Here is a 15420-nt window from a genome sequence, read left to right on the forward strand (position 1 = left end):
ATTCTACCTAACCTGTGCCACGTACTACTTCCATGCCTATTGATTCAGTTAATACTCTCAGCAATCTATGAGGTAGGTTCTGTTATTATTACTATTATTCCCATTTTAAAGATGAGGAAATTGAGACATAGCGAGATTAGCACCTTGCTTAAAATTATACTGCTAGTAAGAGGAAGAGCTGGGATTGGAATGAGACAACCAGACAGCAAAGATTAATAACTGAAATTCCCAATGATGATCTTGAGTCATCAAGATAAGTTTAATTACGTTCTGGAGTCTTGGTTTGAGAAGTCAGAGAAGTGTGAAATTCATTTTAGAAAGACCTCTGAGCAAACTAGTTAAAATGGACAGGCTCTGAAATTTAGCTAGCTGGAAAAATCCACCAGTGAGCTACATTTTCCTGAGGACACTATAGATGCTGGGGGCTTTTTTTGTGGCTTGACCTGATCTGCCCCCCAAAACCCAATCTAGACAAGAACATTTGCCAAAAGTGTGTTATCATGATCATGATTGTGCCACTGTTGAATCCATGGGGGTAAGACAAAACTTCGGAATGATCTGTAGTCTTCCCTGATGGGTGTGTACCCCATAGGGAGTCCTTGACACAAGGTGGTATAGTTCTCTAGGGGTGTCCTTTAGAAGGTGGCTCTGAGTTTATGCCAATAGTCTTATGAACGAGACTTTGGCTAGTGAGTGGATCAAACCCTACATATAATTGTGACCTCAGGAAGAGGCTGGAGCAATGACCCCACAGTGGAGCTGGCAGCTGGATTATGGGACACTGTAGATTCTGGCAGGAGTCAGAAGTGGCTGGGACACTGTAGATTCTGGCAGGAGTCAGAAGTGGCTGCTTGACAGCCTCAGTCTGGGAGTAGAAGCTTCTGAACACATGAAATGCTGTGTCCAAATCAGAAACATCTCTGGAATCAACTGTGGAGAAGATAAAGCAGCTTGTGCAATATAGAATTTCCTGCAATTTCTGCTTCTTCGCCCTGTCTTTTTAAAAAAACATTAAGTTCTTCTAAAACAGCAGGATTGCCTCAATTTACATCTCTCTGCATGTTAATCAGGCTGCTTGGAGACTACAGCTAACAGCTTTTCTCTCCAGGGTGGCCTGGCCCACTCTAAAACATCTTTGCCCTCCCTGGCCCAGAAGAGGGTCCTAGACATCAGAGGTCAGCAGGTGGGCTGGGTGAGAGTTGTGCTACCCAGGAGAGAGAGCAAAAGGCTGCCTGGGTCTTGCTGGCTGTCTCAGGATCAGAGCAAGGGTGAGTATAACTTTGAAGGGCCACCAAAAACCTCAGTAACCGAGTCTCCCTGGTGGTGCAGGGGTTAAAGTCTCAGTGATCAAGCTATAGCCAGCCACTGTGAGTTTCCCACATCCCCACATGACATGGCAGACCTCTTCGACCCACCCACTGCTCCCCTCCATGGTGTATTTCAATCTGTCTGTTCTGCTCCCCACTCTGTCTCTGGTGAATCCTTTCACACCCCACATCTCTGTCCTGTACCCAGTTCTGGTATGCGTATATAAATAAATCTTAAAAAAAAAGAAAGAAACAGAGGCACAGAGGGGTTAAGTAACTTGCCTAGGGTCACACAGCTGATAAGCAATGGCACTTAATCTGGAAACAGGACCCAAGTTCTTAACCACTTGGTCCTCCTACTCATACACTTCACCACTAAGAAGTACTTAAAATAATTAAATCATCATTTATTGTCTTCTCCTTACAGTTTTCTGAGTTTTCCAAATTTCTTGAAATTATCACATTGTCTTTATTAGTCAGAAAAAAGGAAGACACTGATTAAAAAGAAGACTCATTGGCTACGACTCTGAAATTCAGCCCTCTAGGGGCGGGACGAAGGCCCAAAGTTGGGGGTGATTCTCTGCGCTGTGGCCCTGGGAGGGTTTGTCTTCACAGAGGAGCCAGGATCCCCACCTGGCGGGATGGGGCTGTAGAAGCAGAGCCCTGGGATGCAGGCAGGTATGCAGGGGTGTTTATGAAGACCCTTAGGTCACAATTTATCCAAAGACAGGTAATGGCCACAGATAGCAGGCATGGAAGTCAGTCTAGGAGACTCAGCCATCTCTGTGTGCAGAATATCATCACGAAAGAGAACACACAGGGGCTCCACATAAAACTGGTACAACCAGGCACCAGGGAAGCTGAGAGAAGCAGGATCAGAGATAAAACGGACAACAGCGAACAACTCCAGCAGACTCCTGCAGAAGAGACACCTCACCCTCGACCACCAAAAATTCCAATAGTAGCTTAACTCTATAAAGACCTGTGGTCACATTCTGGGGGGCAACTCTTGGCCTACAGCCAGTCGCCACCTCATGGACTTTCAATAAAGCCCGCTTCAGTCTGATACTCTTGGCCTCCTCTTTTCTAACATTCTGGTGCTGAAACCAGGGACTGCCCTCCTCCCATTTCTCACCACGTCAAGGTCACACTGGTTTTCTCTGTTGATTTGTTCATCCAGAGTTTTGTCTTTAGAAAACCCCCGATTAACCACTTTCCTTCCCACTCACTGACCATGTGCAGGATATTAGCCAAACTCACCAATTGAAGCTCAAAGGAAAATGGAAGAATTCAGCTATGGAGATGAGCACTGCAGTATTCGTTATATTCCTAAAAGAGAATCTAGACTACAGATGATGATGACCCATCCTGCCCAAACATGTTGCTATTAAACACACGTTATCCAGGAATGTCTATTGAAATGGAAAAATACACCGGATAGCATAGCTTAATCATTATAAGAAAATATTACACACACACAGACAGGAAAAAAGTTGGTTTTTACATCAAAATTTAAATATATGTCGCTGGGTGATTTTTCTATTTTTTATATTCTGTTTTTTCCAACTTACCTATAATGATTTTTTTTTAACTTCAGAAAAAAAATATTTTTTTTTCACTAAAGGAACTATTTCTGAGACCAAAAAAATCACAGTAACTTTTAAAAGGGTGATGCTTGAACATAGGACACTTTCATTCATGCCAACCACATCAGTCTTTCACAAACATCAAAGTGCATACTTCTAGGAAGACTTTCATTGCTTCCTACCCCCCACACACTTCTTTCCTCTTCCTTCTTATCCTCTTCCCTGCTAGAGCTCTTTCCTAGCCCACATGGAGGTATGGGATTCTCCATGAACTTTGTCTTTAGGACAATTCGAGTTCTGACTTTATCAGGATTCAAGCTGCTAAACCCCTCCTGCTACAAAGCCCTGCAAAATCTGGTCCCCACTCCCACCTACACTCTCATCTCCCAGACATCACTCATCCCAACCTCAGGGCCTTGGCATGTGCTGCCTGGACTCAACTTTTCTCAGGTAGCTTCAAGGGCTCATTCTCTCCCCTGCTTAAATTTTAGTCTGTTATTCATGATTTTTATTTCAGAATAGTAAAGAATGCTAAAAAATACTTGTGATTAAAAAGAGGGGATGGTCTGACAGGGTTGATGATCACTGGTTGACATGTCTGTATCTCACAATAAACTGGAAATTCTCAGATAAAGCGACTTTGCTGCTATGAAATGAATGCATGCATGAGCAGGCTGGTGATAGCTCAGGCAAGGAGCAGGAGGTGTGCAGCAGCAGCAGCGTGAAAAGTAAGACTCCTTGGCTTGCCAGAGATGAGGTGCACTTGCTGGTGGATGTAGGGGCCCAACCAGGAGGCGGCGAGGAGCACATGTCAGAACTCCAGCGTGAGGCAGGTCTGGCTGCCTAGTGGGCCAGGGAAGCCTTGGGTCTGGGAAGCTGAAGGGGAGGTGCCCTGCACTGGCCACACCCCGCCTGCCTCCCTCCTAGGCCCTGCCACTCACCCAGCCTGCTAAAGGTTCCTGGCCCCACAAAGACCAGTAGGCCCATCCCGTTCCCTGTACCATAACAACTCCATGGCTCCACAGGTGAGGCAAGCCTCCCTGAGGATTTGGAGCCTACGCCTGGGTTGGATTCTAGCAATTTCAGGCAGGCCACTCAGACCTCTGTATCTGTAACCGAAGCCACTCGCACACCACCCAGCCCCCAGTCCTGCCGTGAGAATCAAATAGCCCTCACACAGCAGTCTGGCCATAAGGACTATGCTGATGTTGGTCAGCGCTACAGGGACTAACTATAGTTCAACTGCCGAGCATAATTTAACCTTCAGTGGCTCAGAGGATATTCGAATGCTTAAACTCACTCAACCTCGAGTGTCACTGAATAGTATTTTGGATCAAATTCTGATTGTTGGGACTTTCTTGGTATTTAAAATCTAACCGCGCAAGGCTTTTCTTTAACCTTTCAAAGCATGTGGTGACACGCCGGAGTCCACGCTAATCCTTTGCTGGTCCCCACCCGCGCACAGCCTCCTCACGGATGAAGGGAGCATTTGTCTACTTTGGCAGAATGTATTCATTTGAGCAGGAAACCCTGCTCGGCGAAAACCAGCTCTCAGACTCCACCCTCTCCTTTTGATCCTCCCCTTGAATGCTGAGCTGGAACGACAGAGGCAAAGCCATTCAGATGTAATTATTTTAATTCAGCCAGATGCTGAGAATTAGTCTCTTTTCCTTGCAAGTATTCTAGAAAAGACAGAACTCAGCCAAAGGAGCCCCAGAAGAAAAGAAGCTGGCAATCTCAGGAGAAAGGAAGGGTGCCCCACACCCGCACCCTACTTGCAATGGAATCATTTAAAGCTAGGAAATTGCTGCCATCCCTGGATGATGGAGAGGAAGGAAGCAGAGTAGCGGGAGGAAGAGGGAGGCGCCTAATAGGTGTTAAAAGCAGACTGTTTACCAATCTCAGAAGACTAGACCAGTAACCGCGCCAGTATTGTCTAGAGCTTTCGAATTTCCAAAGCACTTTCACTTCCATTACCTTGTTTAATTATAAGCTAGGGAGGAAGTCACCAGCTTTGAAGTTTGGGGGGAATGCAATTTAGGCTTCAGGGAATTCAGATTCGGTCTTTGTCAAGCACTCCTCGAGCCAAGCGCTTCTTAGGCAAAGCCATCCTCATAATCTCTTTAAATCTTCAGTCAGCCCCATTACACAGATGGAAAAACTGAAACACGGGTAGCTTAAAAAGTAGCTCCGTTCTACATTCTTTTTTTTTTTTTATGATTTATTTATTTATCCATACAAGAGCTGGGGTGTAGGCCAGAGGTGCAGGAGGTGACAGAGTAGGGATCAGAGACAGAGTGGGGAGCAGAACAGGCAGATTGAAGTACACTGCTGAGGAGGGCAGCAGGTAGGTTGGGAGAGATCTGTTGCGACATGTGGCTCACCTCCCTGGCCTCGGATCCACCTCGTGCTAGATTTACCCCCTTGCACCACCAGCGAGGCCCTCAAGTCTACATTTCAACTGGGTTCTCTCCCTGGTTTGAATTCCAGGAGTGTCCAGATCTTCAGCATTCACAGGCATAAGCATTTTCATCATCCCCTGATCATGGGTCTGTGCTTCCCACTCATTCAGTCACATTTTTATGCCAGATCCTCTCTGAGCATCTAAGGTGAGCCAAGCCCTCTGCCAGGTTTATATGTTGTGGAGGTTTGTTCCTGATGTCAAGTGTCTCCAATCCAGTGAGGTAACAAATAAAACCAGAATGAGTGGCTGAGTTGGCTGGTCATCGCTAGCCTGTCCTACCCTAGCAATTCTATTTGCTCGTGTCTTATTTTCCAGCTGGAAGCCCCTGAAACAGTTAGAATGCAACAGCCCAGTGGCTCAAGACCCTGGCTCTAGAATCAAACTCCCTGGACTCAAATCTCTCCTATTGGTACTCAGCAGCTGGTGACCTTGGGTAGGTCACTTAGCCTCTCTGTAAAACAAAGACCATCAAGTCAGTTAGAAGACATGTACTACCTATTATACATATTGCATAGTATAATCTTGCATATAAATAAGTTGATACATGTAAACCCCTTAGCACAGCCTAGCTTGGAAAGACAGCTAAATATTGACTAACACTACGATACTTCCCTAAGGACAGTCCTCAAAGTATGGACCAGGAGTCAAGAGTGGGGTGGGGGAGGGGGAGCGGGATGCCACAGTGATTTTCATAATACTGATAGGACATGGAATTTTCTAGGGGTTACCAACAATGATAACACAACAGATTGACTGCGTTAGCAGCTATGAAACTCCAGTTCTCTTCTACTAAGCCAGACAAAAATATAAAATAAGGTTACTCTTCACTAAAAGATTTTTGTTTGGGAACTATAACTATTTTTCAAAAAAGATGTTATATTAGCTTGTAATGGGTTAAATTACTGTTATTTTAAAATGAATTCATACATAAGTTTAACTCCCCAGGAAGATCAGCAAATCTTGTTTCTCTTAGTTCCTCCTGGTACCCTGAGCCAGCTCCTGCCCCATGGAAGTTGGGGTCCTGGGTTACCCTGGTCTTGGTCTTATGCTCACTTTGCTGTTGCCTCTACCTCTTCACACCAGGACCCAGCGGGTTCCTGTCAGTGACTCCTGACTAATCTGAGAGGCATCTGAGTCATCTGGGGGCATGAACCCTAGTCTCAGAGTCAGGCTGACCTGGCTTAGAACCCTGACTCTACCACTTACTGTCCATGAACAGGTGGCGTGGTCTCTCGGAGCCTCAATTTGCTCATCCATAAAATGGGAATGCCAACGGTACCCACTTTTTTAGGGCTGCTGTCAGCAGTGGTAACTGATGTAAAATGGCCATCCCTTGATAATAATCACTATCGTCATCATTATATTTTATCACTATTACTAGCCACTGCATCCCCTGAGCTAGTAGGGTGAGCAGCTACCTCTTTAGTTTTCTCCCTCACCCACAATTCCAAGCAAGAATCAAAACCAAAGGCAGCCTGAGATTGCAGACTCTAGCGTGTACACACACGCGCACACATACACCCCACCTGCACAGGCATGTCTCCCTCAACCCCATTCAGGCTGTCACCTTACTCCAGAGGGGAAGTGAAAGAATGGTAACTAAATGCGAAGTGTTCAGGCATCCTGAGAAGACTTCTCTGCAGCCAGAGTGGGGCGGGGGTGGGGTTAAGGTAGTCTTGGCTCAAAGACACATGGGAAATGGAGAGAGCCCCATTGGGAATGGGGGGAGGTCAGGGTTTCCCGTCAGCTCTGGTGAGGTCCTGCCCTGGTGGCCTCAGTCTGCCCAGCTGTAAAAAGGGAAGGGGGGCCTCGTTCTAAAACCATGGAATTCTATGCCAGTGAGGTTAGACCCAGGAGCTCTGTCTCCCCCATCCCCCTGCCCCCCCATCACACACCCTCAGAGACTCAGCTCTGGGGAGACAGGGAGGCCAGCCTGCCTCCCATCCCCCCCTCACCCCACAGGTCTTGGCCTGTCTCAGAGTCCGTCTGCCACTCACCCTACAGTTGCTGAGCTCCTCAGCGGACAGGATGATGGTGCCACATTTCTTCCCTGGGACTCCGCTGGGAGAGAAGATCAAAGAATGGAGGGCCAGACAAAGAGAGACACTTCCCAGCAAAGCCCTCTGCGCCCTCCCTTCTCCCACCCTCACCAACCAGCAGATCTGCCCCAAAGCCCCTGAGGGCCAGGGTCTCCTGCAATACTGTGGCAGTGTGGCCTAGAGCACTGCTTCCTGGGCCAGGCCCCCAGGCCTGGAGCTGCCCCGCCCGGCTCCCGAGAGCCCACCAGAAGGTAACACCTGCAGTGAAAGTCCTAGAATCGGAAAAGCATCCAGACTCACCCGGAGGCTTCCAGGCCAGTGGCTCTCAAACTTTCCATCCAAACACCACTTCTGTGGGCAAAAGACCTCATGGGCTAGCCACCCCACCCTGTACCCAGCTGACCCCCAAAGTCCCGGAACTTTCCAGGAGGCCGGAGGGCAGGCTGCTCTCGGGCAGGTTTCCAGGTGCTCTGAGGCTCCCTCCCCTCGGACTCTGGGGTTGGAGTCTCTCTGAAGGAGAGCGCCTGGACAACCACGCAGCTCTCAGTGAGGTGGCCACCAGAATAGTTCACCTAGGGAGGTGCCTCTAGGAGGGCGAGTCCCAGGGGCCCTGTATTGCCTCTTCCCTAGGTCAGGTGGGATCCCTCCCCCAAGGGCCAGTCCATCCCACACCAAGTTTGAGACTAACTCAGGGACTTCCCAGTGCAGCCAGGGGCCACTGGGAGCAAGGAGGGTGGGGGGAGGTGTCAAGTGTCCAGCACTGTGTGACTTTGTGTTCACTAGCACACCTCTCTGAGCTTCAGTTTCATAGCCCACGAAATGGAGGGGATCATCACATCTGTTCTTGTCATGAAAATGTGCCACAGTGCCTGGCACAGAGAAGGCCCTCAAAGAGCATCATTTTCCTTCCTTGCCCCTTGCCAATGGCATGCAGCTGGCAAAATCTAGCCCACTGCTCAGGCCAGCCTTGGGACCACCACGCTGTCTGTGGTGGAACACACTTTGAGAACCACTGATGGAGCTCTTCCCAGCAGCAGCTCTTGGGGGCGAGTCTCTCAACCAGAGCGGGAGGTGGGCAATGCCCTGGGCCGACAGCCCAGAGGGCTCCAAACCGGGTGAACAGAGCTGGGGTCATGTCTGCAACTTCCTCTGCCAGGGGGAGTTGGAGGGACTTGTGGGCCACTTCCCCACCCAGCACATGGGCAGCTGAGCTGAGGCCGCAGATGGTCTCCCACCCCCAGCAGCCAGCCTGGCCCTCCTTGGTAGTAAAGCTATGATTTGCTTGACCAGGGAGACAGAATTCTCACAGCAGCCTTCTTCACCCAGCGTCTCTCCATCTGTTCCTCCACTGCTCCAGAGCCCTTCATCCATTTCCATCTCTCTTTCCTCCTCTCCAGCCCCAACCTGCTCCCACCTGCTCTTCTTGCCTCCTGCTCCCCCTCCCTCCCGCTGCTTTTCTCCCAGTCTCCAGCTCCTTCTCCTTCCTGGTTCCCGTCCCCCCTCCATCCCCCCTCGGCTGCTTGTGTCCACACCCTTCCAGTGCTGTGAGGCTTCCTGGACCTCCCAGAGACCCCTGTCCCACAGCCAGCTGCTGGGACCCCCACTCCTCGGAGCCTGCAGCAAAACCCTGTGGAGCTCAGTTCCCCAGAGCTGTTCCTCCACCACAGGCACCCCCAAACCAACCCCTCAAGCAGATGCTCCTACCCCTCCCGCCTCCACCTCTGGGTGAGGACCTCCCTCAAACAAGAGAGCAGGGAAGGGGGGTGGCGTGGGGTCTGAGTTGCCCACACTTGCCAAAAGCAGATGGTCAGGGTGGGGGCTGGGTAAGAGGCTGGCCCACCACAGCTGGTGGACAAATGCAGAAAGTGAGGCTTTAGCTGTGTCTGCTCTGCAAGGAGACTGAACATCAAGCAGAGGAAGAAGTTGGGGGTGAGGAGGCAAGAGAAGGGTTAGGTAAAGGGGGAGAGAGAAAAATGAGATGGTGGAGGTAGAAGAATCTGGCAGTAGAAGGGAAGGGTAAGTGGCCAGTTCCTGCTGATTTTTCTCAGCCCCTCCCTTCCCCTCAATTCCTAAGAGCCCTTGGGACTGGGGAGGCTTCAGCCTGGACTGGGGAAGGACCAGCTGTAAAGCAAGGTGGGGGAAGGGGCTCTGTCCAGGGCCCAAAGTGTCTGGGTCCTTAAGGAGGGACCCAGCGCCTTGTCTGTCCCCCTGTCCAGGGGGACAGGAGGACACAGTGGCAGGAGCAGACCAGGCGCTAGGTGTTTGTGGACTCCAGGGTCAGAGATGCTCAGTGACCTACCCGTTGGACACAGCTGGCATGGGTTTTCCCGTTCTGGAATTCAGGCTGAATGCTCCTATCCTACGGAGAGAGGAAGAGAGAACACACCAGGGTCAAGTGTCCCTGTCTTGAGAGGCCAGAGCACTTAGCATGAGTCCTTAGAGACAGGTGTCTGTTCTGCATCAAACCTCAAAACAGGCCCGGAAGCCACAGGCCAAGGGAGAGGTCTTCTTCCCAAACCTTATGGTTAAGCCCTGGGTAATGTGACCTCAGTGTTTGCCAATGTGTGTTTCCTGGGGTGAACAGTATCGGCACTTCCCGGGAGCATATCAGAAATGCAAATTCTTAGGTCCCATGTCCTCCAACTGGATCAGAAACTGGAGACAGAGCCCTTCAGGAGACATGTTAGCTTGCTACAGTTTCTATACCACTGCTCTACCTCTCTGAGCTTCAGTTTGTGGGGCTATGAAAAGGGAAGATGGCTGAGAATCACTGCTCACGGAAGAAAGCACTGTGTAGCCCAGAATAGATGCCAGGGCTAAAAATCAGCTGTTCGCAGCAGGGAGACAACTGGACTCAGGCCCAAGAACCCTTCAGCAGCGTCCCTGCTCCACCAGTGGCCAACAGCAGCCCCCACGGGGAGGGACACAGAGCCTGCTTGCTCTTGAAGGCTCAGCTCAGCCGTCATCTCCTCCCCCCACCCCCCTCAGAGTCTTCCTCCACCCCCCTCAGAGTCTTCCTCCACCCCACAGGTCTGCCCCTAGCCAAAGGTGGACAAGCCTCAGCAGGCAGGAGACAGACCCAACCGACTCACAGACGTTTAACCCTGGAGGTTGGGAGCTGAGAGGAGCAGACACATTCATTCCTGAGGCATACCCAACATCAAGCCAGGTAAAGCCATGGGGGGGGGGGTGAGGAAGGAAGAGATAAATGTTAAGGGGTGCACAGGATTTAGCCGGCAGTGAACACTTCAACAGGCAAATGGAGGCGATGCTCCCAAGCCCCAGGAAGGCAAAATTACAAAGAGAAATTGTTCGAGACAGGTCCAAGGAAGGGGCCTAGCAAATTGAAAGTGAAATTTTCATTTACCTTTCTTAAGAAGTCCTCAATTCTGAATGTTTCAGATCTCCTCCCCCAAACCTGGGTTTGTTCCCTGTTCTCAAAGATAGCTATTGCTTTTAGTGAACCCAAAGGAGGAGACCTTGGGGACAGGGAGGCCTTTCTCCCTGTCCTGAAACGACAAGTTACTGGGGGTCAAAGACAATAGTCAGACTCACCATCCCCACCCTCACCATCACACACAGTGACACACTCTGTTCTTATGGATGATGATGTAGTTTATTGATTCTGTAGTTATTAATGATGGTGAGGAGGAAGCATCCAAGGTGACCAGATAGGAGCAGGGGTTGAGATCCAGGGCTGGGAGGTCACCCCACACCAGGCCAGCCCTGGCTGAAGCCACCCTCAGGCTCCACTGTGTGAAGGCTCAGGAGTTTTCCTCCACAAGCTGCTCAGAGGAACAGCTTTCCTCTAAAAGCACTTAAGGCCGGCAATGCGACTTTTTTAAGGACTTTCCAATGCATGGAAAGGCTCCTTGTTACCATGCTATGTGGACAACTCAAGGAACGTGCTATGTGAACAGAATCCTGCACCAGAGCTCAGCTTTTCCACATTCTAGCTGTGTGACCGTGGGCAGTCATTTCCTTTCTCGGTGGCCAATCACAGTCTCCAGACAGGTCCACTTCCCTCTATACTTACGTGAGGGGCTTCTCCAGCCGGCTTCCAGGGGACCCCACAATCTCTCCAAGGGTGCAGAAGGCCTGGCCCAGGAAATCCTGTAGCAGGGTATACACAAAAGGCCAGGGTCACCCACCCCGCTGTCTCCCCCACCACCCACCCCTGCCAGTGAGCGGGCCCTGAACACGGCTCCCAGCCTCAGACACACGGTCACAGTGAAGCCCCTGGCAGCCCCGAGTGGCATTTAAGAGACCTTCAGAATTGTAGCAGCGTCACCGGCAGAACTCACGTGTTTCGATAAATCAGGGCTCTTTGAGTCAACGTCGTACCTGCAGGATACAAGAGGTGGTGAAGGCAGGTGGGGCATCCCGCCAACCTTGCTTGGGTCCCTGGGCTGAGTCAGGACCTCATTTCCCCTTAAAAAACAGGCTCTGCCTGCCCTCCCTGGTGGCGCAGCGGGTTAAAGCACAGCACTAAGAAGCAAAAGCCACTTCTGTGTGAGCTCAATTCCCGCCTGCCCCGGAGGTGACCACATGTCACAGCAGACCTCTCCTGACCCGCCCGCTGCTCCCCTCAGCAGTGCACCTCCACAATCTGCCTGTTCTGCTCCCCACTCTGTCTCTGGTGAAGCCTCTCACCACCCCTGCACCTCTGGCCTGTACCCCAGTTCTATATGCACAAATAAATAAATCTTAAAAAAAAAACAACACAAAAAAAAACAGGCTCTGGGCCCACCCTGGTGGCTCAGTGGGTTAAAGCCTAGTACTAGGTAGCGGTCCACAATGGCTTCAGTTCAATCCCCCCCGCCAAGGAGCTGACCCATGTGGTGCAGCAGACCTCTCCTATCTTGCCCACTGCTCCCCTCAGCAGTATATTTCAGCATATCTGCCTGAATGTGGTGAATCTTCTCACTGCCCCTACACCTCTGGCCTGTACCCCAATTCTGTGCACAAAAATAAATAAATCTTAAAAAAAAAAAAAAAACAGACTCCAACACAGTGGATTTTTTTTTCTTTTTCTTTAAAGATATATTTAGTTATGTATGCATACAAGAACTGGAGTACAGGCCAAAGGTGCAGGGGAGTGAGAGAATTCACCAGAGACAGAGTAGGGAGCAGAGATGTACTGAAATGCACTGCAGAGGGAGCAGCAGACAAGACAGGAGAAGCCTGCTGTTCCCTGTGGGTCACTTCCCTGGCCGGGGATCGAACTCATGCTGCAGTGACTGTGGAGAGTTCCGCGGTGCTGCGCTTTAACCCTTTGTACCACCAAGGAGGGCCCCACCATGGATCTTTCTGGGAATAATGGCTGGGAGGCACGGCAGGGAGCTGTGTGGGTGTTAGACTTGTCCTGCCTTTTGATCTGGGTGGTGGTTCCATGGTAAACAGACGTAAAATGCTCAGGGTGGACTCTTAAGCTCGGTGGACGTCACTCATTAAAAATAGAAAAAAATAAAATGAACTTGGTCTTCCACCCTCACTGGTCCACGAGTGGCTCAACCCCTTGGCCCCTCACACCCTGTTAGCCCGTCTTCCCATTTTAAGGCTTAGGGACCCTTGGAGTTCCACACACCTCACTTTTGATCTTCCTTGGAGTGTCACCTTGCCCAGTCCTGCCCAGACTGCCCTAGAGGCTGGTCAACCAAGGAGGGCAGCGTTAGCATCTTCAATGTGATGGCCACGCTGGGGCTCTCTGTGGGCTGAGCCCTTCCTTGGCTTCCCTCACCCCCACCACCCTGGTCACCTCTGCAGCCCGACAGCCCTATTTGGCCCAGGTGACTCCTGCTGAGAGACTGTCATTTTTCCAACTGCCACCACCATGAGCACTTCTCTCTCTCAAATGTCACCAGGTAACTTGTCCACAATGCACTGCATGGCGTGCTCCTAGCTCCGCTCACCCCCCATCCCTCCCTCCAAAGTCATTTCTTTCCACTGTGTTTTTTTTTTCCCTCTACCCCTCAGGCCCCAACCCCGTTTTTTTCCATCTTGTCTACAATTCTTTGGGAAATAGTCCTTTCTGACCACCTCATACCCTGTCAAAAAGGACAGACTCCCCCACCTATTCACCAGGCTGAATTTTGCCCCCACCTTTCGCCTCAGGAGAGAGGCACACTGGATCTTTGTGATGAACAGGCCTGGTTACCACTGTGAGAGGGAGCCCTCCCCCAGACAAGCTTTAACAGATGCAGAGATCACTGGGGACCTCTGGAAGAAAAGAGCTTGGGGATGGATAGAGCTAGAATTGCCTCCAAGATCTCTCCTCAATGGTACCCTTTCTCCCAAGCATCCTGCTCAGTGCACTCTCACATTAAAGAAAGCAAGCTGGGGAGAGGGTTGTTTTTTACCTCCCACCTCCTTTCCAACTCTTGATGAAAGTGGGACTGGACTTCAGTCCATTGTCACCATTACCCCAGACCAACCCTGGACACCCTCTTATATCACAGGTCCCTCCCCACCTTTCCTGGTAGTGTCAACGCCTGATGCAACCACAGTCCCTCCTCCCGGCTGCGGTTCCTCCCCCAGGTAAATCCTCAGACCCCTTTCCCACTTACAGGTCGAATCGGAGGTTCTGCTTCTCCTCGAAGAAGTAATCCACAATGAACTTGCGCACGAAGTCAGGATTGAGTGTGTTGTCGATGACTTCAGTACGTCCAAACTGCAAGAGGAGATGGTGTGGACCTCAGGGCCGAGCTGGGGGTGGGGCGAGCACTGGGCCCAGAACTCCTCAGCTGTGGCCTTGCTGGTCATGGAAGCCATGCTGCTCCTGGCCCAGACCCCCATCCCCACCGTCAAGGTGAGAGCAATGCCACCTAACAAGGGGAACATTCTGGGATATAGCTGCCATCTTCAAGGGGAGCTCTGTTCCCCCAGTCTGTGTTCTGACACCTGGATACCTGAGCAGGCCCTTTGCTTTGCCTGCCTCAACACATATGTGTATGCTGTATCTTCCACCTGGCCACCCCTTCTCAGCCAGTGGATCTTCTCCAGTCCTCATTAATGCTGCCTCCTCCAGGAAGCCTTGCCGATTCCCCCCAACCGGAGAGTGTTACTTCTGTCTAAAGAGCCATTGATCTCGCGCCCACCCTTAAAAACATTGTCCTTCTCTGACTCATAACACAATTAGGTGTGTACTAATTCGATATTCCCATTAAACACACGGGCAGAGATGGGGTGTGGGGGCTTTAAAGATCCCATCTCCTGCATGTCTGGGTTTAGTCTCCTCCCCTTGAATGTGGGCTAGACCTAGTGACTCCTTTCTAATGGATAGAATAGAGCACGAGTCACTTACAAGATTATGTTATAAATGACTATGATGTCATCTCGGAAACCCCTTCTTGCTCTCTCTCACTGGCTCACTTTGATGAACCATCTGCCACATTGTAATTTACCTTACTGTGAGATCTGTGTGGCATGGAGTGAAGGCGGACCTGGGCAAGAGTCAGCCAGGAGGGGCCCTCCCTGGTGGTGCAAAGGGTTAAAGCACAGCACTATGAAGCTAGCAGGCAGACCTCACCTGCCTGACCCCTGCTCGCTGCTCCCCTCAGCAGTGTACTTTGTTGATCTGCCTGTTCTGCTCCCCACTCTGTCTCTGGTGAGTCCTCTCACTGCCCCCTGCACCTCTGGCCTGTACTGAGTTCTTGTATGCATTAAAAAAATAAAATAAAAAAGGAACAACCAGGAACCAGTGAATGAACTGAAACATAATCCTGACTCAGTTTACCCTGGAGAGGAGGGTCCCGCCAACACTGATTACAGACTTGTGAGGGTCCATAAAGCTGCACCCAGATTCATAAATGTGTTGTTTAAGCAGCTTCATCCTGGGCTAATTTGTGGCCCAACTACTAGATAACTAAAACTGAGATTAACTTTCTCGGTCTCCCTCACACTTAGCACACATCAGACACCAATCCCATTAAACTCCCCAAATGACGTAAGACAAGTCATTCCATGTTGCTGGGCATCAAAATCGCTTGAAGTGTTTGTCAGAATATGGACTATAGGCCCCCCCA

At 50.5% G+C, this 15420-nt stretch overlaps 1 protein-coding gene across 2 annotated transcripts in view; it reads right to left on the minus strand.

The window, feature by feature from the left end:
• Nucleotides 1-15420, minus strand: part of CPNE5 (copine V) — a 93369-nt gene that overhangs the window by 38913 nt on the left and 39036 nt on the right. The window contains exons 4-9 of one of the 2 annotated variants that reach the window (XM_012723096.1): nt 13963-14066; nt 11701-11740; nt 11433-11509; nt 9696-9755; nt 7697-7747; nt 7355-7418 (exon numbers count right to left, since the gene is read on the minus strand). In XM_012723096.1, the coding sequence (XP_012578550.1) occupies nt 7355-7418; nt 7697-7747; nt 9696-9755; nt 11433-11509; nt 11701-11740; nt 13963-14066 (396 nt within the window). The remainder of the gene's footprint in view (nt 1-7354; nt 7419-7696; nt 7748-9695; nt 9756-11432; nt 11510-11700; nt 11741-13962; nt 14067-15420) is intronic. The other variant, XM_004673428.2, reaches the window with a different exon arrangement.

Source organism: Condylura cristata, unplaced genomic scaffold, assembly GCF_000260355.1.
Source record: "Condylura cristata isolate star-nosed mole 26May11 unplaced genomic scaffold, ConCri1.0 scaffold00001, whole genome shotgun sequence".
Lineage (NCBI taxonomy): Eukaryota > Metazoa > Chordata > Mammalia > Eulipotyphla > Talpidae > Condylura > Condylura cristata.